We start from the raw sequence: 26,387 nt of genomic DNA, 5'->3' as shown, positions 1-26,387 counted from the left end.
GTGTATTACATTTGGATTACTTTTTTGCCTTATTTTTAATTCTGAGTAAACATTTTTATTGAAATTCTGGTCTGATCAATGTCTTACCATGAAATATTTTTAGCAACCACTTCTGAATAGTCTTGCTCTAAGCATTATTCAATAGCATTGAATTAAATGTATCATAAGTGGATTTTTTTTTAAATAATGACAAAACAGATTATCTAAGTCGGTAACAACTTTAAGCATTATGATTTCTTATGGGATTTAAATGTGTTAGATGGGCCTTTAATGAACTGCACAGCAACCTGTTTGAAATCCATATCTTTATACATAAGAACAGTTCTAAAGTACTTAATTATCCTCATTTCTTCACCGCTAGTAAATTAATTCTATGAATGATAGGCTTTAATGGGGCATAGCTGAATGTGGATACTGGATACCAGTCTATTCAGATAATCCTAATGCCTGTAAAAGTTATACCATCTCTACAGTTTTGCATAACTTTGGAGTAATTTGATATGCAGATTTGGAGATCATAAAGACAATTGTGCTTTGATGATCATGGTGAAGATTAAATAGCTTGAATTTTATGGAACCTTATACGGTAAATTCTTTGCTGATCTGCCTGTGATAGGAATGAAGGAAACAACCGTGCAAGAATAAAAAGAAATTATAAAAAAAAAATATAAAAAAAAACTAGAGGTAAAGTTAGAAAGTAATGTACAAAACAACTTGCATCATACCTAATCTCTGTAATGAATCCTTGAAGGGGTTGCCTCACCTTCTGTGTTCAGCACGGCAGGTCTGGACTTTGGGTGCTCTAGGGATGCTGTAATTCCCTCCCCTGGCCTGTATGTCCACGCTCCTGAGGCTGTTAATCATTCAATAGCAGCCTCAGTCTGCTCAGCAGAAGGATAGCCGGGGTGCGCAGCACTGTGGCAGCTCCATACCACATAGGAGGTTACCAATACAAGATGGCTGGGAACTTGAGTCAATGTGGGAGACTAGCGCTTGTTCCCGCTATGCCGGCCAACAGAAAAGTTGGCTTTGTCTCTTTTCACATTGCAAGCGCGGCCACCGCTAAGGCATTGCTGCAGTGGCTGTATTCCCTAGAGAAGAGCAGTTTATAATGACAAGGAAAATTGGGGGAAGTGAGAATAGGAGGCATTATGGTCAGAAAGAGTATATTGGTAAGTTACTTCTATTAGGGTATTACTCAACATACATATCACTTCATAAGATGAGACAACCCCTTTAATGCAGATTTATATTAAATTTTGATAATTTTAAGAGTTAGTCAATTTATACATAAAACATCCATCTTATCCAAATGAAATTGACTTGCCCACTGATTTTGCTATTTACCAAAATTACTAAGTCCCCTATATACCCACTATATAAGGGAGTAGGGCAGTGATGGCAAACCTATGGCACAAGTGCCAGAGGCGGCACTCAGAGCCCTCTCTGTGGACACTCACACCCTAGAAAAGTCTAAGGCGTACCAATATGCCTTAGACTTTTCCTGCCATTCATCAGCGCAGGGCGCACTATGAACAGCACAGGCAGCGCAGTGAATGCAGACAGGCTATTATAGCTAAATGATAATGTACATGGAAGATATACTATATTGGTATTCAGGGTAAATTGCAGTGTTGGCACTTTGCGATTAATAAGTGGGTTTTAGGTTGCAGTTTGGGCACTCGGCCTCTAATGAGTTCGCCACCACTGGAGTAGGGTGTCCCTGTTGTGCTAGGGTAATGAAGGGTTTAATCATTCTATCATTCTACCCTATCTAGTGTAGTGGATAGGTTACAATTCTTGTCCTTGATGGCCTGGGGTAGTGAGGAGGATAAAGGTCCAATCCTTGATGGTCTAGCGTGGTAAAACTGTTAACCAGTCTACATATCATTCCAAGCTCCAGTGATGTCTTGCAACTGAAAACTGGCACTACAGAACTATATGGACCATGGGAATTTTTTTTTATTAAGACCGGTGTTTTAGATGCTGGTCTTAAAAAAGACCCATAGCTGGAGGAGGATCCGCTGAAGTTATGAAGAGGCACAAGCCTCTACATAACTTTGGTGCATCCAGTGCCAGTTCTACATGTAAGACAGCTTCCTAAAACAGGCATAGAAAATGATGAATGAGATGGGTGTTCTGGTGTGAGCGGGGAGAAGTCGCAGATGGTGGCGCAACTAACCGCCATCTGCACCTGAAATACACCTAATTTAGGTGTATTTCAGATTCGTAAATGACCCCCCATATGTTTTAGTCCCCCCCCTCTTCCATTTGACATCTGCTCAGCCTCCAACATCTACCATTTGGAAAGCTCAGACATATGCAGCTGAAAATATAGAAATGTGATACTCTGGTCAGAACAACACCTGAATGCACTGTTCATATGTTTGAAATAAAGATCAGTCATGGTTTAAATATATATATTTCACTTGTGCCTGCTGCCTTGAGAAATCATCTTCTAAACATCCTACCAGTCTCTTTGCATGTCTTTGGCATTGTAGCACACCTGTGCCACGGGGTAATTTTTCCCTCTAAGTAGTGCTGAAACAGATATAGTCACAAAGTAAAAGGACCATACCCGAGCTCCCTGAGCATGTTGCTTGTACAGCAGAGGGTCACAGCCATATATGATTATAGGTAATACTGAGACGTGCTGGGCCATGTAGTGAAAGCTTTGGCGTGATCAAATTTGCAAGCAGACCCAGGTTTGTACATAGTGCATGTATATTATTTTATACCACGCATTTATCATGCCTTTTGTGCAAACTATAACATAGTTGAATGGTATAAACCATTATATTAATCATGGGCTTTAACCTGGGAAAAAGGTTTTAATGAAAATCCTTTAATCTTTCAGTCTAAATATAATGTTTTTGCACTTCAACTTCAACCAGCTCAGCGAGAGGAATTCTTCAGTAGAGTTCTCATGATAAAATGTAAATGCTAACCACCCATGGCTAGTTATATTAAAAACAAATAATTATGATTAGAAAGTTCAACAGTTGGAACATTTCTTTATAGAATTTCTGCTTTGAAAAATCCCTCAAATAAAAAGTGCTCTTTTTATTTTTTATTATATTCTAGGTAATAGCTGTTATGGACCTTATTATTTCCTACATATAGTACATGCACTGTAGGCTTTATAATTCTACAATGCTACTTCTATGTATTCACTCCTGAAGTGAAATTTATGAATGCCGATTGCATAACAGCTCCTGTGTGTTTTATTTATATATATATTTTTTTTCATTTTGTTAATGTTATGTAATAATCATAAGCTAATACATTTTCAGATATTTCTGGGGTTTCATTTACACAGGCAAATAAATTGTTGTTTGACGAAACCTTTGTAAATATGTTACAACAGTCATTCTTTTTTTGTACATTCAATAGCTCGGGCCATTGTTTCCTCCTCTCATATAACTACATTGGATATGTGTGGCATTACAACTGACTATTAATGATTTTCATGTCTGCTTTACAGACATTGTTTTTTTGGTTTTTTTTGCAGATTGGCATTTCAAATAGATATTTAATCTCCTTCACTAATAAAGTTACATTTTTAGATGCTTAGTTTATACAGAAATTCACAATTTCAGTTACTGCATCATATGACTTAGGACTAACCATTCTGTCCTTATACGTATGTGTTTCTGCCCTTCCTGTGCAGATGAAAACTACAAGCAGAGACTGAAAAACGAACGGCATACGCTTTATCTTCTCCGCTCAGCAGCTCTTCATTCCTCCCACTACAGCCTACCTCCTCCTCCTCCTCCCCCTCCATGCCAGCATACAATGCTTAGAATCACTTATCTGAAAGGACCTTTGCACATCCCATGGTCATGTGACCAGATCAAGTCACATATGTTACACTTACCACTTAGATCTATGTTAGCCATTCTGTAACCCCTTTATATTAGGAAATGAAACATAATAATTTAATCATACAGGTGTTTTGATGAGAATACAGACTGCCAGGAGGAGGATCAGTAGGTGGAAACAACATTATGGAGGAAACAGCCCCCCTCATTTACACTCTCCCCCTACAGACAGCAATATTCTGGGAGTTGTAGGCAAGACTGCACCAACATGGGAAGGAATTTTGAAAGAGAAGTATCCATTTTTAATTAATGTAGTATAGATAAAAGGCAGATAAAGATCGCAGATCAGCACAGAGAAAAGAGACTTGTAGCAGTGATGAGGCAACATTAAGAACTAGTTTGACAAACTTGTAGACATATCGTTAGGTTTAGAGAGAAAAAACAATGGGAGGCAACAAATGGGCAAAGTATCATTCATCGTTGGATTGATGGGCCTGTTTACACCGGGCAATGATTGTGAATGATCATTTGTATGATAGATTGTTCAAGCAATTATTGCCCCGTATAACCATACTATCCTGTTCCCTGTGACTTGTGGCTTCCCTGCCCCTCGTCACTGGTCTTTCGGTCCTTGTTTGTCAACTTCTGCATGAATGAGGTCATGTGCGTCACTGCAGCCAGTGACTTACCTCAGGGGTGACATTTTACCAAGCAGCACATCATTGTTGGGGAGCCAATGAGTATGGATTTTTCCACAGGCATTCCAGACTGGGCGCATATTTAAAAACCAAAAATATATATCTCCTGTACCATCACTTTAAGTGAACACCTGTTCTGGATTTCTTTATCCTGATGGTGTGGACTAGCCCGCTGGGGTTGTTTTGTCCCTTCATGCAGGCTGTGGCCTGCTTGCTAGTCTTGATCATGAATATTATAATATAATATCACCATTTTTTATCGCGAATATCGCCACTTCGAGAATTTGCGAAGATCTAGAATATAGTGCTATATCTTCTTAATCGCAAATATTCTAGATTTTTTTTCATCAGTACCCACCTGCTTCTTGCTTGTGGGCCAATGTGAAGGCTGCAATACCTTTGTCTGAGCTTAGCAACATCCCTAGCAGCCAATAGGAAAGTTGCCTACCCCTTACTATATAGAAAACTCCCCAGCAGCCATTTTCTGCTGTTTTTTGCAGTTCTGAGAGAGACAGCAGTGTCATTGCTGTGCTCTGTGCTTTGCTGAGTCATCTGGATCCTTATTCAATTGCATTAGATAGTTAGCTCATATATATAATACAGATAGTTAGTGGGAGATAATCAGTGTAGGTTAGATAGTGATATAGTGTAGCTGATAGTTTCCAGTGCAGGGTGTTAGGTAGTGTGATAGGAATTACCGTACTGTACTGTGCATTTTCTCCAGTCTCAGGAAACTTCTAGCAGCTTGAAAAATGTAGCAAAGGTGACCCACGCCTGTATTGCGCGCACAATACGCACATATTACTTTGCCATTTTCCACAATCAAGAAAATAATGACTGGAGATCACGAACTCTAGAATTTGCAAATTTATGGCGAATATTAGGCAAAATTCGTGAAATATTGCGACTATGGTTTTATAATGTTTAGTTTGTGGTTGGTTTCCCCCACTCAAAGGAAATATTGAATTCTGTCTTTAGCCACCAAAAGAACAATTAAAATTTTCTTTTTCGTATTTTATTTCAATCATTGAAGGACTGGAAAGGAAGACTGTTGGCAAGAGCTGCATCGGAGCTCTATGATAGACCTCCATGTCAGTGTAGGTTGAATGTATGTTTTTGTATATCTAATTTAATATAATTAATATAGAACAGATACTCGTTTGTGTTTAATATACAAAAAGTGCAAGTGTAGAAAAAAAATATAATTTACTGCTATATAAAAACTATAACAAAATATACAATGTGAACAACATTTTGTTATGAAATGTGAACATCATAAAATGAATATTATCATTCCAGTTGACTTAATTGCTCTCTTTTCAGCCTGTAATTTAATAAACCACACATAATCAGGGATTACATTATTCCAGTTGGCTAAATCTTGTAAACATGATCTCTAGTTGTTAGTCTTAAGGTATTGTCAGCAGAGGGGGGGAGGGGGGTAGAGATAAAAGGTGCACTAAGGCATTGCAAATGTCTTTACGTTTCAGTGCCCTTGATTGCTAAATGAACATATAAATCACAAATCAATTTATTGACTTTAGTTATCATTTATTGTAAGATTGTTAAATTCTAATTTGATAAAGGCTTCTTTCACAGGAGCGAGTTGTACACTCTGCACTCGGAGTGTGAATATAACACCGCACCCGTCCTGAACTTCTAGCACTGCCGGGGTCACATAGCATTATATTGATTTATGATGCTATGTAACCCTTACTTTTCTGGAATGTATTAGATAACAGTGACAGCATTCTGTCACTGTTATCTAATACATTCCAGAACTGTAAGGGTTACATAGCATCATAAATCAATATAATGCTATGTGACCCCGGCAGTGCTAGAAGTTCAGGACGGGTGCTGTGTTATATTCACACTCCGGGTGCAGAGTGTACAACTCGCTCCTGTGAAAGCAGCCAAAAAGTTATATAATAACACGCCATATTTGTGAAAAAAGTACAGCTTCATAATATATTAACCCCTTAACAGCAGGCTTTTTCTTTTGTATTTTTATTGTGTATCTCTCTGCCTTCCAAAAGCCATAACATTTGAAATTTTATTTTTTGGGGAAAAATTGAATTGTTTAAAAAGGCACCACTTACTTTACCATATCTTGTATAGGAAAACCATATCTTTGGATTTTTTTTACAGCATTCACTGTGCCATGACATGATCTTCTTTTTGTGGGTCAGAAAATCCCATGTACTAGCCCACTAAGGGGGCAAATAGTTATAAAAAAAAAAAAGTTTGAAAAAAACCCCTAAAAAATATAAACGTTTTACATATAAAAATATCTAAACATTAATATAAAAATTATGTATTGCCACATCCGAAAATGTCTGAACTATTAAAATATTTTTTTTAATGTTCTGTGTGGTAAATGCTGATTCGCTATTTTTTTGGTCATCTTGTCCCCCCAAAAAAATTGAATAACAGTGATTCAAAAGTCGTACATACTATTAAAACAAGCCCTCATACAGCTCAGTAGACTAAAATATTAAAAAGTTATGGGTGTCAGAATATGACGATGCAGAATTTTTTTTTCAACGTTTTTTTATTTTTTATTAATAAAAAAAATAAAAAAAGTTTGGTATCACCACAATCAAATGAAACCATAGAATAAGGACATCAGGTCATTGTTAGTGCACATTGAATGCTGTGATGTCAAAACCCCAAAAACTTTTGCAGAATTCAGTTTTGTTTTGTTTTTTTATAAATTTTCCCCCACAAATATTTTTTTCCCCTGTTTTCCAATACAAGATTAATACAATGAAATGGTGGCATTAAAAAATGTATCTTGTCCCACATAAAATAAGCCCTCATATGGCTATGTGAATGGAAAAATAAAATAGTTATGGCTATTGGAATGTGGGGAGGAAAAAATTTAATTAGGCCGAGTCTTTAAGGGGTTAAGGTCCTTTTATCTGTCAGATTACTTGCACGTAAGAGCACAGACAATAATAAAGTGGATTGTCTTGTTTATTTTTGTAACAAACAAATCATTTGTTGCGTTGTTAATTTCCCCTCATCCTCTGATACAGTTAACATTATTCTTGGCACCACATTCCCTTATTTACACAATAGGATGTGCTACCGACAAACAGTAATTGTTAGGTTCCCATTAAAAATGTAATCAATGACAAACGAGCGTCAAATTGCTTGTCTTTCAGTGCTGTGTATATTTACACTGGGCAGTGGATGGGAGTAAACATTCATACGAACGATTGTTCAGGCGATCATCAGCCCGTGTAAAAGACACACGGGCTGAAACAAAAATGGTAGGCAATTTCTAATAAAGACTGTTGCTTAAATTTGCAGTTATAATTAGGCTTGAGCAAATCGTCCTTTGGATAATAAATCCGAAGTCGATTCGTTCAAATACTTTGATTTTATTGCTGTTTCCGTACAGCATTGAAATGTATTGGCTCCATGGAGTCAAAGTTCTTCTAGTCTGAAGTCACAGGAGACTTCAGTTATTTCCTACTGTATGCATATCTGCATATTGAAAAACAATTTAAAATGGTAAAAAAAAATTGAAAACTGAAAAAAAAAAAAAAAATTTAAATAGCAATCTGAACTGCAGTTATGCAGTTATGCATACAGTAAGAATTAACGAAGTCTCGTGCAACCTAGGGTGAGAAGAACTTTGGGGTTACTTATTAAGCTGAAATACGCCAAAATTTGTCGTATTTCAGGTGCAGATGGTGGCGCAACGTGAGTTGCGGCGCTATCTGCGACTTTTCCCCGCTCACGCAAGGTCTAAAATTGTGGGTGGGGGAGGGGAGGGACCAGTAGGCCCGTCTGATTAACAATTTTCTACCCCTGTTTTAGGCATAGAAAAAGGTCTAAATGTAAGACAGCAAGGAAGCTATCTTACAATTAGGACCGGCGCTGGATGCGAAAAGTTATGGAGAGGCCTGCGCCTCTTAATAACTTTGGCAGATCCGCCGCCAGCACAGGGCCTTTATTAACACTGGTATTTAATAATTGCGCCCCTTTGTCTCCACGGAGCCAATACATTTTAATGCTGTATGGATACACCATTAAAATGTAGGTAGTTGAATGAATTGACTCTATCGGCTCTATGATCGTAGGTCAATTTGCTCAAGCTTAGTTATAGGCCTCTCTTACACGACCGTTTTTTTTTTTCCGTTTACGGGCCGTTTTTTGCGTAACGTATACGGAACCATTCCTTTCAATGGTTCCGCAATAAAAGCGGAATGTACTCCATATGCATTCCGTTTCCGTATTTCCGTTCCGTTGAAAGATTTGCCTGCAAATCACGTTCCGTGGCTCCGTTCAAGTCAATGGGTCCGCAAAAAAAACAGAACACATGCGGAAATGCATCCGTATGTTTTCCGTATCCGTTCCATTTTTGCGGAACCATCTATTGAAGATGTTATGCCCAGCCCAATTTTTTCTATGTAATTACTGTATACTGTATATGCCATATGTAAAAAACGGAACGGAAAAACGGAAACGCAACGGGAAAAAAAAAAACGGAACAACGGATCAGTGAAAAACGGACCGCATAACACTGAAAAAGCCATACGTTCGTGTGAAAGAGGCCATAATGCTAATGAAAGCAAAAAAATGACTTGTATGAAGTCGTTAGAGCAGTAGACTACTAGGGTCTTATTATACAGGCAGTTCCCTGAAATATACACTTTACAATACCGCTCATATGTTGTTTGTCACAAACGTTCTGGTGGAATACTTTGCACACATCCCTTGTGTTTTGCCACTGTTGGCACATGGGTGAAGTGACATTGTAAATTGGCTTTGTTAAGTGATAAGTGAGTGTGCTTTCACACCACCATACTGGTGGAAGGCTCATTTCTCTTGTAGAGAACATCCGTGAAATAATTGATTCTGACAATCGTTTTTACCATGTTGTCGCTAAATTCCTGAAATATTTATGCACTCAAGCATAATGAGACTGTGTAATCCGATTCCATTTTTGTCACATTGTGAGGGTAATCAGTAAAGGGAGCACTGTATTGGCAGCATAACTCCATTAACAGGATTTTGATCTACATTATTGACAAGGAATTACTGTTAATATGATCCAATGTATTAACTTGACAAGAAAACTGGAACAGGGTGGCTCTTTGAAATGGCTCGTAATGCATTTTATTGGCAGTATATCAGTGAAATGAGGTCTGATCAAAAGAGAATGATGCAAATATATTCCACTGGCAATTATCTGTGTAATGCTTTATGTCCGTTTTTGCAGAGTCACCTGATGCTTATCTTGAATTGCAACATTAGCTGAAAAAAAAAAATGAAAAAAACTCTTGGTGTCAGCATATAGACTTCTTAATAGCAGGCACAATATATTTGCATTTAATGCACATTTTATATGTGGAAAATAATTTTAGTTCTCTTTTTCCAGAAACAGTGCCACTCCTGCCTGTGGACTCTGTCTGACATTACAGCTCAGATTCATTCACCCGACTACTGATTAACTGCAGCACAATAGACAATACATTGTTACTAGAAAAAAAAATAGAAAAAACGTTTTATGGCTGATTTCACACATGCTCCTTTACTGTCATTACTTCTTGCGGGTTTCTGGCTCACAAAACACTGCAATCAGATGTTAGCAACACTGAAAACAGTGCATTTTTGTTTTTTCTTCTCTTTGGTGCATTTTTTCTGAGTAACTGATGTTCCCAAAGGCTTCCCTAGGACTAGAAAAATACTGTACATTAAAAAAGACTTTAAAAACATGTATGGATCAAAAAATGCCACCTAAACAGCGCTTGGAAAAAACACAGAAAATTTGTGGTGTTTCTTACATGCCAAAGAAAAAACAAAACCCCCACACACACAAGCACATGTTAATCCCTTCTGCCAGTTTTCGCTCTTCTGTCCAGGCCATTTTTTACAAATCTGACGTGTCACTTTATGTGGTAATAGCTTTGGAACACTTTGATTTATTCAAGCCATTCTGAGACTGTTTTCTTTAGACACATTGTACTTAATGATAGTCCTAAATTTAAATCAATATATTTCACCTTTTATTTATGAAAAAATACCAAATTTACCAAATATTTTGAAAAAAATCGCAATTTTCTCTGCTTTTAAAACAGAAAGTGATACCTCATAAAATATTTATTACTTAACATTCCCCACATGTCTACTTTATGTTGGCATCATTTTGTAAATGTCATTTTATTTTTTTAAGATGTTAGAAGGCTTAGAATTTTAGAAGCATTTCTTAAATTTTTAAGAAAATTTCCAAAACCCACTTTTTAAGGAACAGTTCAGGTCTGAAGTCACTTTGTGGGGCTTACATAGTGGAAGGAAGGAAGAATAAAAGGAAAATGGAGATGAAATTTCAAAATTTTACTTTTTGGGCAGAGTTTCCATCTTAATCCATGTTTTTCTTTAACACATCGAGGGTTAACAGCCAATCTAAACTCAATATACACTGCTCAAAAAAATAAAGGGAACACTTAAACAACACAATGTAACTCCAAGTCAATCACACTTCTGTGAAATCAAACTGTCCACTTAGGAAGCAACACTGAGTGACAATCAATTTCACATGCTGTTGTGCAAATGGGATAGACAACAGGTGGAAATTATAGGCAATTAGCAAGACACCCCCAATAAAGGAGCGGTTCTGCAGGTGGTGATCACAGATCACTTCTCAGTTCCTATGCTTCCTGGCTGATGTTTTGGTCACTTTTGAATGCTGGCGGTGCTTTCACTCTAGTGGTAGCATGAGACGGAGTCTACAACCCACACAAGTGGCTCAGATAGTGCAGCTTATCCAGGATGGCACATCAATGCGAGCTGTGGCAAGAAGGTTTGCTGTGTCTGTCAGCGTAGTGTCCAGAGCATGGAGGCGCTACCAGGAGACAGACCAGTACATCAGGAGACGTGGAGGAGGGCGTAGGAGGGCAACAACCCCCTTTCTTTGTTAGTTTGTTTCAGTTTTACATAATAAAGCATTTTTGAAAAAATATATACTTTTGTGTCTCCTTTTTCTGAACTCCTTTTTTTTTTTTCTGCCGATCGTCTTGTGCAGGGGCTCGTTTTTTGCAGGAGTTGAGTTTGGCTACTTTCACACCTGCGTTCAGGTGTCCGCTCGTGAGCTCCGTTTGAAGGGGCTCACGAGCGGCCCTGAACGCAGTCGTCTGGCCCTAATGCATTCTCAGTGGAGGCGGATCCACTGAGAATGCATCTGCCTGCCAGCGCTCAGCCTCCGCTCCGCTCAGTGAGCGGACACCTGAACGCTGCCTGCAGCGTTCGGGTGTCCGCCTGGCCGTGCGGAGGCGAGCGGATCCGTCCAGACTTATAATGGAAGTCAATGGGGACGGATCCGCTTGAAGATGACACTATATGGCTCAATCTTCAAGCGGATCCGTCCCCCATTGACTTTCAATGTAAAGTCTGAACGGATCCGCTCAGGCTACTTTCACACTTAGAAATTTTTCTAAGTTATAATGCAGACGGATCCGTTCTGAACGGATGCAAACGTCTGCATTATAGGAGCGGATCCGTCTGATGAAACATCAGACGGACCCGCTCCGAACGCTAGTGTGAAAGTAGCCTTTTTGACTTTTTTTATTGGTACCATTTTTGGGTACATATGATTTTTTGATCATTCATTATTACACTTTATGGGGCAAGCTGACTAAAAATTGGTTGTTTTGGCACAGTTTTCATTTTAGTCTGACAGTCATATTTTTTTGACCGATTGTCTTAGGTAGGGTCTCATTTTTTGCGGGATGAGGTGACGGTTTGATTGATACTATTTTGGAAAGGTATATGCCTATTTAATCGCTTGGTGTTGCACTTTATGTAATGTTAGTTGACAAAAAATGTCTTTTTTGGCACAGTTTTTTTTTTTTTTCACCTGAGGAGTTAGGTCATGTGATATTTTTATAGAACAGGTTGCTTCGGACGCGGCCATGCCTAATATATGTACTTTATTTTTTATTTCACTTTAACACAATAATAGCATAATTGAAAAAAGGATCTTTTAATGTCTCCATGTTCTGAGAGCTATAGTTTTTTAAATTTTTTTAGGGGTTTTCTTATGTTGGGCTCATTTTTTGTGGGATGAGGTGACGGTTTTATTGGTACTATTTTGTGGAACATATGCCTTTTTGATCGCTTGGTGTTGCACTTTTTGTGATGTAAGGTAACAATTTTATTTTTTATTTTTTTATGGTGTTCACCGGACGGGGTGGATTATGTGATATATTTATAGAGCCATTCGTTACGGATGTGGTGATACCTAATATGTGTTTGTTTTTTCCTTTTTTTTTTATTATAAACTCAGGGGAATGGGCAGTGCTCCAGACTAAAAAAAATACCTAGTAGCCATTGGCTCCTGAACTGAAAAATTTAGGAGCCAAATTCAATTTTTAGTCGACAAATCGAAATCGAATCAAAATTTTGGTATTGTGACAACGCTACGCCGATCAGATCGGCGTAGGGTTGTTCCGATACCAAAATTTTGATTAGCTTTCGGCACCATAAAAAAGTATTGCAATACTCAATACCGCACAAAAAAAAAACACCAAAAAAAGCTGCGTGTATTTCGCATTTTATGAAATGTTCTGCCCATTTTAGAACAGTCCTATCCTATTTTTTAGGGTGACAAGGTGACTAAAAATTGGCGAATGCTCAACGCATAGGAGATATTTTTTAATAATTTAATAGTTTGGACTTTTCAGACGCAGCGCTATGTAATATGTTCATTTATTTATTGTTTATATATTTTATATGTAAAATTGGGAAAGGGGGGATTTAAACTTAATATTTTAGGGTACTTTCACACTAGCGTTTTTTTATTTCCGGCATAGAGTTCTGTCCTAGGGACTCTATACCAGAAAAGAATTGATCAGGCATATCCCCATGCATTCTGAATGGAGAGTAATCCGTTCAGGATGCATCAGGATGTCATTTTGACTGATCAGGCAAAAGATAAAACCGTAGCATGCTACGGTTTTATCTCCGGTAAAAAAAACAGAAGATTTGCCTGAATGCCAGTTCCGGCATTTTTCCCCATAGGAATGTATTAGTGCCAGATCCGTCATTCAAAATACTGAAATGCAGGATCCGTCCTTCCGGTCTGCGCATGCACAGACCGGTAAAAATGTGAAAAAAGATACAAGATGGATCCGTCTGTCCGCATGACAAGGGGAGAGATGGATTCGTTCTTGCAATGTATTTGTGAGATGGATCCGCATCCAGTTGCGTCTCACAAATGCTTTTAGTCACTTCCAGATCGGCGGATCCGGCAGGCAGTTCTAACGACGGAACTGCTTGCCGGATCACACTGCCGCAAGTGTGAAAGTAGCCTTAGTGTTTGTGTTTTTTTTTGTTTTTTTTACTTACTATTAGCCCCCTTAGGGGCTGGAACCCTTGTCCTATTCACACTTAGGCCCCTTTCACATGGGCGAGATTTCTGCGCGGGTGCAATGCGTGAAAATCGCAAGCATCCGCAAGCAAGTGCGGATGCGGTGCGATTTTCACGCATGGTTGCTAGGATAAAAGTCTATTCACTGTATTACTTTCCCTTATAACATGGTTATAAGGGAAAATAATAGCATTCTTTAATACAGAATGTTTAATAGAAGGTCAATATAATAAACATTATATACACCCCAGTATAATAAACATTGGTAGCGTAGTGCGCCCCCCCCAACACCCCAGTATAATAAACATTGGTGGCGCAGAGCGCCCCCCTCAACACCCCAGTATAATAAACATTGGTGGCGCAGTGCGCCCCCCCCAACACCCCAGTATAATAAACATTGGTGGCGCAGTCCGCCCCCCCCAACACCCTAGTATAATAAACATTGGTGGCGCAGTGCGCCCCCCCAACACCCCAGTATAATAAACATTGTTGGCGCAGTGCGCCCCCTCCAACACCCCAGTATAATAAACATTTGTGGCGCAGTGCGCCCCCCCGCAACACCCCAGTAAATAAACATTGGTGGCGCAGTGCGCACCCCCAACACCCCAGTATAATAAACATTGGTGGCGCAGTGCGCACCCCCAACACCCCAGTATAATAAACATTGGTGGCGCAGTGCGCCCCCCAACACCCCAGTATAATAAACATTGGTGTCGCAGTGCACCCCCCCCAACACCCCAGTATAATAAACATTGGTGGCACAGTGCGCCCCCCCAACACCCCAGTATCATAAACATTGGTGGCGCAGTGCGCCTCCCCCAATATTATAAACATTGGTGGCGCAGTGGGCAGTGCCAATGAGGGTTAAAAAATATTAACTCACCTCCTCCAATTGATCGCGTAGCAGTCGGTCTCCTGTTCTTTCTTCGGGACCTGTCAAAGGACCTGTGGTGACATCACTGAGCTCATCACATGGTACATCACATGATCCATCACCATGGTAATGGACCATGTGATGAGCTCAGTGACGTCACCACAGGTCCTGAAGAAAGAACAGGAGACTGGCAGCTACGCGATCAATTGGAGGAGGTGAGTTAGTTTTTATTTATTTTTTTAACCCTCATTGGCACTTCCCACTGCGCCACCAATGTTTATTATACTTGGGTGTTGGGGGCGCACTGCGCCACCAATGTTTATTATACTGGGGTGTTGGGGGAGCGCACTGCGCCACCAATGTTTATTATACTCAGGGGGGGGGGGGGGAGGGCGCACTGCGCCACCAATGAAGATAACTGACCTGTTAACACAAATACAGGAGGTGGGTGCCGGAATCAAATAGCCGGCACCCGACCTCTATGACAGGGAGCTGTGATCCGCTGCAGTTAACCCCTCAGGTACCGCACCTGAAGGGTTAACTGCCGCTGATCGCAGCTCCCTGTCATAGAGGTCGGGTGCCGGCTATTTGATTCCGGCACCCGCCTCCTGTATTTGTATTAACAGGTCAGTTATCTTCATTGGTGGCGCAGTGGCCACAGGCCCTCCAATCCTCCTCCAATCTCTTCTTACTGGCGGAGGCGGCGGCAGCAGCACAGAGGGGAGGGAGAGACTCCTTCTCCACTGCGCTGTTGAGAAGAACATCGGCGGCGGGCAGAGAACTATCATCTCCTGTGCCCCGCTGCTGTATTCAACGACAGAGCTGCGGCGGCGGTTCTAGTCGCAAATGGCGACAAAACTAAAAAGTCTTGTCGCCATTTGTAAATTCTAAGTCGCATTGGCTACCATTTTGGTCGCCATCTGGAGCCCTGGGAATGGGGCGTTTTTTTTTCTTTCTTTTTTTCTTTGAAACTTAATTTTTTTGTTAAAAACACTTTTTTTTAAACTTTTTTTATACTTTATTTCTGTCCCACTCTGGGACTTCAACTTTTGAGGGTCTGATCCCCTTTGCAATGCATTACAATACATCTGTATTGTAATGCATTGCCTGTTAGTGTATTAAACTGAGTAATACTCTATCAGGTTTTCTAGGAGACCCAGCCTGGAACTGGATCTCCTCGGTAACCGTGGAGATTGGGCAACCTGTCCATGGCATCGGGCTGCCTTGTCACCCATTGGTTCCTCGCCACAGCAGCGACGGCACCTGAGCATGTGATCTTCATCTGCATTTCATGTTGTTGGGAGGTTGTAGTCTGTTCTTTTTGCTATGTACAACTCTAGATACACATTCCTCAACTGTTTTCAGGGATCAAATATATATATGTACAATACTATCAACAAGCAATATGCTCCCTTCAATATACTTTCCTTACAAACTTACATAAAATATGCAGATGGTGATAGAAATTGATCTAATCTAAATTTGTAAATCGCTGGAAACTGCACCCTGAGCTTGATTAATGCAAATGAAGTCATATGATTCTAAAAAGCTTATACCTGCAATTCATTTAGATTGCAGCGTGAACGCTAGTTGATCAATTGCCCTCATCAAGTTGACTGAGATTGTGTTCGGTATATACCCATATATTCAGTTCTCATCATCCATAAATACCATTTATATATACTTGGGAATTATGATCCGTTGTAAATACTTAAAACCAATAGTTTGTTGTCCATATTCTATTGTTTTTTTTTTATTTCTAGAAATATCTTAATAATAACGCAGATTAAGTGGAGGAATTGAATTATTTGCCTTTATCTTGTCAGTACCAATATAACAAGTGATCATATAAAGGGATTATCCAGCAAGCATTGTGGGTTGAAACAGACTATTATCACGTGCCCAGTGTACGGCACATTATCCCAAAGTTCCCACTATAGAAGTATACTGGGAGCACCCAGTAAGAGTATAAAAATTCTTGGAAGACTCGCCACTATGGGTGAGACCAGAGGAAATATAACCATTGACCCATTTAATTTTCCATCTAGGGGTGCAGCAGGAGAAATGGACAATTTCTGCCAGATTCTTCTGCAGATTATGGTGGGAGGTCCAGCTGCAAGACGAGCAGTGATCATTTAATTTTCACACATTACCATCAGTGTCAGAGGCATTGAATGGAGCAACAGAGAGCATGCTTGACCATCACTCCAATCCTCTTCACTACTGCCAAGCACTGAGAAGGAACAAAGGGCTCATAAGCTGTTCTCATGATTGGTGGGCTCTCCAGGGTCAGAAAAAGAGTGATCTTTGTATATTTTGAAGCAATACCCTTAACATGTATTATTATTATTGATCTATCCATATGAAGAATATCCTATACTCTAGCTTAATCAATAAAAATACAGTGCTCACAGTACTGCTAGTTGGTTAGTTTTGTGTTGTTCTTTTTTTTATTTTCCGTGGGCGGCATGTTAATACAACAGGCTTGGCTTGTGATATAAAAAATAATCATATCTGAGTGAACATTACAAGTGCCAGAAGGAGAAAGCACCAGATTGGCCTGTAATGTCAATAGGCATTAAGCACAACCGTTATCAGTTTCCATAATATTTATTTGCACTAAATACTTATTAATTATATTTGTTAATATTATGGGAAATATACAATTCAGCATGTTTTGGTGGGTTGTTAGGCCAAGGCTAGTATCCAAATATGGAGGAAAATGAGCTAGAACCCACTAGGCTAATGTAGACTCACCCTCACCTGTCAATAGGCAGTCACTGCCTGCCAGAAAGAGGGGAGTAATTAAAACATAACTTTTAATAGTTATTCTCAAAAACTGCTTTACCATAAGACAATAGGTAATAAAGATAAAAAGATAGAGAGAGAGATGGATAGATATATATGAGATAGATAGATTCTAGATGGATAGATAGATCTATACAAGATAGATAGATATATAGATACTAGATGGATATATACTAGATAGATAGATAGATAGATAGATAGATAGATAGATAGATAGTGCAGCACACAATTATACACCTTATCAGCTGCAATGTCTTATGTACGGTGCTACAGCAAATAACGGCCAAAGTCGCAACAGCCTCTAACCTGGACCCCTGGTAAATAAACTAGAAAATAACAAGAAATATATGTGTTATATGTGTGGGTGATATGGTGGTTGGACATGCAAACAATGCCCAATAGATTAGTCTGAGGTACTTGTCACCATGCAGTCAATGTCCTGAGTAGTGTTGAGCGAACTTCTGTTTTAAGTTCGGCGTCTAAAGTTCGGCTTCCGGTTAGCGGAGAATCCCGATATGGATTCCGAATTCCGCTGTGGTCCGTGGTAGCGGAATCAATAATCGGCCATTATTGATTCCGCTACCACGAACCACAACGGAATTCGGAATCCATATCGGGATTCTCCGCTAACCGGAAGCCGAACTTTAAAGGCCAAACTTAAAACAGAAGTTCGCTCAACACTAGTCCTGAGTGGTCCAGTTACACATGTGTTCTGGATTCCAGGTCATGTCCGTTATGTTTTAATTACTCCCCTCTTTTAGGCCAAGGCTAATTGCTGACGTTTAGTAAAGTGACTTCATTTATTTCACAGTGTATTGACAATGGTGCATTACCTAACATTTTCCATTGCTGAACTATCACTGTACAGAGAAGCAGGTACTGGAAATGACAAATAATTGCTGCTTCAACTATGTGTGTTTACATTATCATTTTAATTTAGAATATGAAAAGTCACATTTCTAACAAATACATTTTATTTATTTTTTCACTTAATTTTCCATCATAGGTTATTTTGCTGTTTGACTTTAAAAATTGCTTGAAAGATCAATAGGAATACACTAAGTGCTTGAAAACTGTTGTGACTAAGCTGCTTGATGGGATTTTGTCACTTTGTTCAATTTTATACAGTAAAGTAAAAAAAATTCTTGAAGAGCAGTTAAACATGTGCCGGTATTTGTATCTAAGCTGTGCTAGAGTGATAAACTCAAACTTTTATTTCTACTAAGAATGTGACCACATGTGGCGTATTCATTGCATGACTGGAGTTTTTTCTGCAGCATGGATGGTTTTGTTTCTGTAGAACGTGCATGGATTTCAGCAACACATCTGCTGCTGTGAATGTAGAGGTTTTCTAGAGTATTACAGAGAGCTCTGATTGTCTTATTTTCCTTTTTTTTTTTTTTTTACTATAGTTCAAATGGATTTTCCACCCTTTAGGTATTGATGACCTATCCTCTGGATAGGTCATCAATATCAGATCATTGGGGCTCTGAGACCAGGCATCCAAGGTTGCCAACCAGAATTTTTCTTTTTTCTGGACAACTTATCCCAAAATCACATTTTTTGTATGGAAAAATTGGAAAATCATAATGAATGATAAAGATTATAATTAGTAGAGGTATATAGCTCAATATACTGAAAAGAACCCATTACTAGCATTTACAGTGGGCAGTAAAATGATAATTACCACCAAAATAATCTAGTCAAGTACCATAGAAACATAGAAACATAAAATGTGTCGGCAGATAAGAACCATTTGGCCCATCTAGTCTGCCCAATATACTGAATACTATGGATAGCCCCCGGCCCTATCTTATATGAAGGATGGCCTTATGCCTATCCCATGCATGCTTAAACTCCTTCACTGTATTTGCAGCTACCACTTCTGCAGTAAGGCTATTCCATGCATCTACTACTCTCTCAGTAAAGTAATACTTCCTGATATTACTTTTAAACCTTTGCCCCTCTAATTTAAAACTATGTCCTCTTGTAGCAGTTTTTCTTCTTTTAAATATTCTCTCCTCTTTTACCTTGTTGATTCCCTTTATGCATTTAAAAGTTTCTATCATATCCCCTCTGTCTCGTCTTTCTTCCAAGCTATACATGTTAAGGTCCTTTAATCTTTCCTGGTAAGTTTTATCCTGCAATCCATGTACCAGTTTAGTAGCTCTTCTCTGAACTCTCTCCAAAGTATCAATATCCTTCTGGAGATATGGTCTCCAGTACTGCGCACAATACTCCAAATGAGGTCTCACTAGTGCTCTGTAGAGCGGCATGAGCACCTCCCTCTTTCTACTGGTAATGCCTCTCCCTATACACCCAAGCATCCTGCTAGCATTTCCTCTATGACATTGTCTGCCTACCTTTAATTCTTCTGAAATAATGACCCCTAAATCCCTTTCCTCAGATACTGAGGTTAGGAATGTATCATTGATTTTATATTCTGCTCTTGGGTTTTTACGCCCCAGGTGCATTATCTTGCACTTATCAACATTAAATTTTAGTTGCCAGATTTTTGACCATTCCTCTAGTTTTCCTAAATCTTTTTCCATTTGGTGTATCCCTCCAGGAACATCAACCCTGTTACAAATCTTTGTGTCATCCGCAAAAAGACACACCTTACCATCGAGGTCTTTTGCAATTTCGCTGATAAAGATATTAAACAATATGGGTCCCAGAACAGATCTCTGAGGTACCCCACTGGTAACAAGACCTTGGTCTGAATATACTCCATTGACTACAACCCTCTGTTGCCTGTCCCTCAGCCACTGCCTAATCCATTCAACAATATGGGAGTCCAAGCCCAATGACTGCAATTTATTGATAAGCCTTCTATGTGGGACAGTATCAAAAGCCTAACTAAAGTCCAGATAAGCAATGTCTACTGCACCTCCTCCATCTATTATTTTAGTCACCCAATCAAAAAAATCTATAAGATTAGTTTGACATGATCTCCCTGAAGTAAACCCATGCTATTTTTCGTCTTTCAATCCATGGGATTTTAGATGTTCCACAATCCCCTCCTTAAGTATGGTTTCCATTAATTTCCCCACTATTGATGTCAGGCTTACTGGCCTATAGTTGCCCGATTTCTCCCTACTACCTTTTTTGTGAATGGTCACAACATTTGCTAATTTCCAATCTTCTGGGACGACTCCTGTTGCCAGTGATTGGTTAAATAAATCTGTTAATGGTTTTGCTAGTTCACCGCTGAGCTCTTTTAATAGCTTTGGGTGTATCCCATCAGGCCCCTGTGACTTATTTGTATTAATTTTAGACAGCTGACTTAGAACCTCTTCCTCTGTAAAGACACATGCATCAAAAGATTCATTAGTCTTCTTTCCTAACTGAGGTCCTTTTCCTTCATTTTCCTTTGTAAAAACTGAACAGAAGTATTCATTGAGCAGTCAGCCAATTCTTTATCTTCTTCCATATACCTTCCTTTTTTTGTTTTTAATTTGGTAATTCCTTGTTTTAGTTTCCTTTTTTCATTTATGTATCTGAAGAATGCCTTATCGCCTTTTTTCCCTGATTGAGCTAATTTCTCTTCTGCCTGTGCTTTAGAAGCTCTTATAATTTGTTTGGCCTCTCTCTGCCTAATCTTATAAATTTGCCTACCATCCTCGTTTAGTTTTTTTTTATAATTCCTAAATGCAATCTTTTTGTTTTTAATGATTTTGGCCACTTCTGCTGAGTACCACAGTGGTCTCTTCCTTTTTTTGCTTTTACTGACAAGCCTAATGCAATTTTCTGTTGCCTTCAATAGTGCCACTTTTAAGTAGTCCCATTTCTCCTGGACTCCAATGAAACTGTTCCAATCTGATAGTGACTCGTATACCACTAATCTAATTTTAGAAAAGTAAGTTTTTCTAAAATCAAAAACTTTTGTTTTGTGTGGTGTGACTCAGTCACTGTACTTATAGTAAACCACACTGACTGATGATCACTAGATCCCAAGCTTTCCCCTACAGTAATATCATATACCAAATTCCCATTTGTGAATACTAAATCTAAAATGGCCTCCTTCCGGGTTGGCTCCTCAACTACTTGCTGTAGAGATAATCCCAGTAGGGAATTTAGAATATCTGTACTCCTGGCAGAACTAGCTATTTTGGTTTTCCAGTTTACATCTGGAAGATTGAAGTCTCCCATAATGATAACTTCCCCTTCAATGTCATTTTAGCTATTTCCTCAACTAGTAGATCATCTAATTCTTTGACTTGGCTAGGTGGTCTATATATCACACCTACACGAGTTGCCTTATGATTATCAAGCTGCAAGGTAACCCAAATTGACTCTAAATTGTTCTCGCTAACTTGTATCAAATTTGATTTTATGTTATCTTTCACATACAGGGCCACCCCTCCCCCCTTCTTGCCTTCTCTGTCTTTCCTGTATAGAGAGAACCCTGGTATTGATATAGCCCAAACATTACTCCCCTTGAACCACGTCTCAGTAACAGCCACTACATCTATATTCTCAGATGCCATTATAGCCTCAAGTTCATTGATCTTATTCCCTAAACTGCGAGCATTTGTAGACAAGACTCTGAGCTTGTCATTTCTTAACCTTTGTGCTACTGGCATCTTCTGGCATTGTTCCGGGGGGCAGTCGGACTGCTGGATTATCACTCTTTTGCCCCCCTTTCCTAGTTTAAATGCTCCTTAGCAAATACCACCAGCCTAAAAAAAAATCATGGACACATAATATATTTTTTTTTCACAAACACGAGAAAAAAGTGGCCTATTTTTACAGACTGTCCAGAAAATTCTGGACAGTTGACAACCCTGCAGGCATCCCCAATGATCAGCAGTGGACGGATCTGGAAGCGTTGCTCATTTTGCCGTGGCCATACAAGAGTACTGCAGCTGAACTCCCACTCATGTGAATGATCATGGTGGGTATGCTCAACTCCCACTTCTTTTATATAAGGAGTTCAGGACCTCCATTCTGGTGACCGATTCATTAGGCTTTTGATACCCTCACTATTATGCAATTTAACGGTTTCATTGAATGACAGCAAGAAACAGACAATGTTTTGAAGTAGAACATTTAAGAAATCATTTAGGAAAAGGTGAAAATAACAGCACAAAGCAATCTGAGATGAAGGATGTCACTACACCTAACCTTCTAGCGTCTTGTACAGTCTTATAAATGAAATCATTAGATCTTCATTACTGAAAATCTATTTAATGACACAAGGCCACCAGCAAGATTAACGAAAATTAACTCCCAGAAAAGAGGGTAATTTTTAAGATTAGCCATTTATGTAAACACTCGCTGTGCAACATTACCCGTTACCTCAGGCTTTCTGCTTCATTAATGAAGCGTTTTCTCAGTGCCTAAGTGTTTCTTGCACGCACACATTACAATGCGATTGCTGGTGCAGCGCTACGTGATATGATATGTAGAGCAGTCAAGGCTTTATCAGTCTGACAGCTGCAAGGGACGCAGCCTTCTTCATGCTCACTGTCGACGCCTTTGCCTCGTTCCCATCATCTTATTCCATTGTTTATGCCACTTGAAGCTTCCATGACTTATACAAAGATAATTCAGACTGTAATTGGCAGAAGCCCATATAATTCCAGTCTAGTAAACAACATTAGATCTTTGGTTTGCGAGCTTGCTGTGCTAAAAATACTTAACCGAACCATTAAAGGACATATTTTTTTCTTTTGCATTTGGCAAGTGTGATCATTAATATTATTGTTTGCATGCAGCGGTGTTAATATGGATGAGACTTTAATTATGAAGATTAAATTATCCATACATGCAGAGCTTGCTATTGTTCACATGAAAAAAAAATGTCCTCAAGGTTTTCCGTCTAAAGCATATCTTTTCATTTCCTTTCTATTTGATCCTCCCCCCTTCATTTTCTGACAAGGCTCATAATATGTAGACGTAATGACTGATGTACCTTGGTGTCTGAGGGGGCCAGAGCATCTCTGCCAGACAAGACGACATGATACAGGCGTATCTGTGAGCCTGCATTATAGTTTCAAATCCCCTACAAACCACAGACCAATGACCCAGGCTATCAATGCTTTTTGACTGGGTCATTACCTTCGTAGCTGGACAGTACTTGGAGCCATAATAGAAGCACATGTCCACGATACGCTCTTGTAAAGCCAGTGTAACAGCTTCAGGTGCCATGGTGCATAGTTTGAATAGTGCTTTCAGCTGCAGATTTGAAATAAATTAAAATGAATGCGATGACCAATAAGGTTTCAGGGTAGTCAGTGATGGAAACATTACTGTAGGTTTAAAGGGGTTGTCCGGGCCTTAGATATAGATGACCTATCCTTAGAATAGATCATCAATATGAGACAGTGGGGTTCCATCAATCAGCGCCCCCCCCCCCCCACTGATCAGCTGTTCTCAGCAGCCACCGAAAACAGAAATGAATGGAACCCAGAAGCAGTCAGCCCCGTGTGTATTGGGTATGCTGGGTTCCTGCAGCTCAGCTCCCATGCACTTAGGCCACTTTTGACACTAGCGTTTTGTCATGGACGGATCCGTTCAGATAATACAGCCGTCTGCATCCGTTCAGAACGGATCAGTTTGTATTATCTTTAACATAGCCAAGACGGATCCGTCTTGAACACCATTGAAAGTCAATGGAAGACGGATCCGTTTTCTATTGTGTCAGTGAAAACAAATCCGTCCCCATTGACTTACATTGTGTGTCAGAACGGATCCGTTTGGCTCAGTTTCATCAGATGGACACCAAAACGCTGCAGTCTCCAGAGCGGAATGGAGGTGGAACGGAGGCAAACTGATGCATTCTGAGCGGATCCTTTTCCATTCAGAATGCATTAGGGCAAAACTGATCCGTTTTGGACCGTTTGTGAGAGCCCTGAACGGAACTCACAGACGGAAAGCCAAAACGCCAGTGTGAATGTAGCCTTAAATGGATGGAGCTGCCCGCTGCTGGGTCTGTTCATTGTCTCATCTCAGGCAGCTGCTAATAGCAGTGTCAGACCCCCGCTGATCTGTGATTATTGACCTATCCCAAGGATAAGTCATCAATATCTAGAGCTACCGTAGGACAACCTATTGAAGGGGAATCTGTTAGCCCTGAAACACCCCCTCCAAACTAGCGTAGTGTAAGTAATGCTGAGTCTGATTATGTCATTTTTATCTTCATTCTGACGCTGTGCTCCAACAAACCAGCAGTAAAATGTATTGATAGGACTCCTCTTTGAGTCCTTTCCATTATGTGGGTGAGCACAGGAGTCCTCTCAATGCTCTTTACTAAAGTTTTTCGGAGCAAAACGTCTTAATGAGTATGAAGATAAAAGTAACATAACCGGACGCGGCATCACTTACACTGTACGTTTTGGAGATGACAGTTTAAGCAGACAGGATGATTTAAGAAATGTCATTGACATCTACAGAAACGAGCCAAAAACCCGTAGGCACCAGCAGTGCATTTCTAGTTGCATTGGCTACCTGGTCTCTAGGCTTGGAACCAGAAGAATGTTGGTCCCTTTCATCCTACCACACTATAGTCTTGCTGTTTGTCCTGGCTTCTACACCCCAAGCCCTGCTCTACAGATCCGCTATGGCTTCACCATGTTATACTGATGAGGACCAAAAAGCCTGAATCTGTAATTTTAGGCTATGTGTCATATATGAGTTTACATGAGTATGAGTTTTTTGGGTGTGAGATAGAATCGGTAATATGCAAATGCATAAATAAGCAATGCGGTGCTTATAATGAACAGTAATAAATGATTTCCTTTTTTTGTGCAGCAATCACTATCTATTTACTCAAGTATTCCATCATCATATCTAGCTAATAAAAAATACATAATCGTAGACAGCGCTACTCTATATATAACTGCGGGAAAGTGTTAATGCTTATTTTAAGAGCTAATGCCCAGGATTGATTAATTTTGTTTTTCACAGTACTCAAAATTTAATTAAAATGTAGACTCATAAAATATTATTTTCTCCTTTTATAAATGTAAATGTTTGTCCACAATGTGTACATATACTTATATAGTTCTGTTCTATTCTCTTCACAGACAGACAATTTTCCTGCAGAGTCCAATTACCTGGGAAGCAGACAGCAGTTTGTTCAAAGGTAATAGAATGTGATGCTCAATAACGCACCTTTTGGGGCATAGTTCTCATTGGCAGACACTTACATTTACTTATTTCTTTATAATAAATCAGTAGTTCAACCTTCAAAGACCCAGAAAGAGCAAGCCTAAGGGACAGTGGTCATGGAGACAGTGATCAAGCTGACAGTGATCAAGACACTAACAAAGGTTCCTGCTGTGACATGTCTGTAAGAGAAGCCCTTAAGATGAAAACCACTTCAGCTAAATGCCAGCCACTGGAGCAGGGTGAGTAACCGCTCCATTATCATGCCAAGTAAGGGGTTAAATAGCAGACTGTGTCATGTTTCATCTGCACCACATACACACTGATTAACCTCGTCACTTTATTTTTCTGAATTAAGAAGTTGAGAAATATATATATATATATGTGTATATATATATATCTTGTGACATATCTTATTTCAGAGTAGCATCTACTGAAGTAAGGTCATTAACCAGTCTAATATACAGTATATATATATATATATATATATATATATATATATATGAAGAAAAATGGCGGCACTGGCTCAAAGGGAGAGGTACGGGTGCACGTCCCAAGGGGAATAGACTTATAACCCCAATAAATGGATCCAGAAAAAAGAGCGGCACTCCGGTAGGTAAAAGCAAGTGAACCCTTTATTCACCTGGGTGAATAAAGGGTTCACTTGCTTTTACCTACCGGAGTGCCGCTCTTTT

General features: G+C 39.4%; 1 protein-coding gene across 4 annotated transcripts in view; it reads left to right on the top strand.

Moving 5' to 3' along the window:
• Positions 1-26,387, top strand: part of PCDH17 (protocadherin 17) — a 208,350-nt gene that overhangs the window by 45,860 nt on the left and 136,103 nt on the right. For 3 of the 4 annotated variants that reach the window (XM_040425384.1, XM_040425385.1, XM_040425383.1), the window contains 2 exons: positions 25,611-25,669; positions 25,762-25,934. In XM_040425384.1, coding sequence (XP_040281318.1) covers positions 25,611-25,669; positions 25,762-25,934 — 232 coding nt within the window. The remainder of the gene's footprint in view (positions 1-25,610; positions 25,670-25,761; positions 25,935-26,387) is intronic. The other variant, XM_040425386.1, reaches the window with a different exon arrangement.

The sequence above is a fragment of the Bufo bufo genome, chromosome 3 (assembly GCF_905171765.1).
Source record: "Bufo bufo chromosome 3, aBufBuf1.1, whole genome shotgun sequence".
Lineage (NCBI taxonomy): Eukaryota > Metazoa > Chordata > Amphibia > Anura > Bufonidae > Bufo > Bufo bufo.
This window is presented reverse-complemented; position numbering and strand designations above follow the sequence as displayed.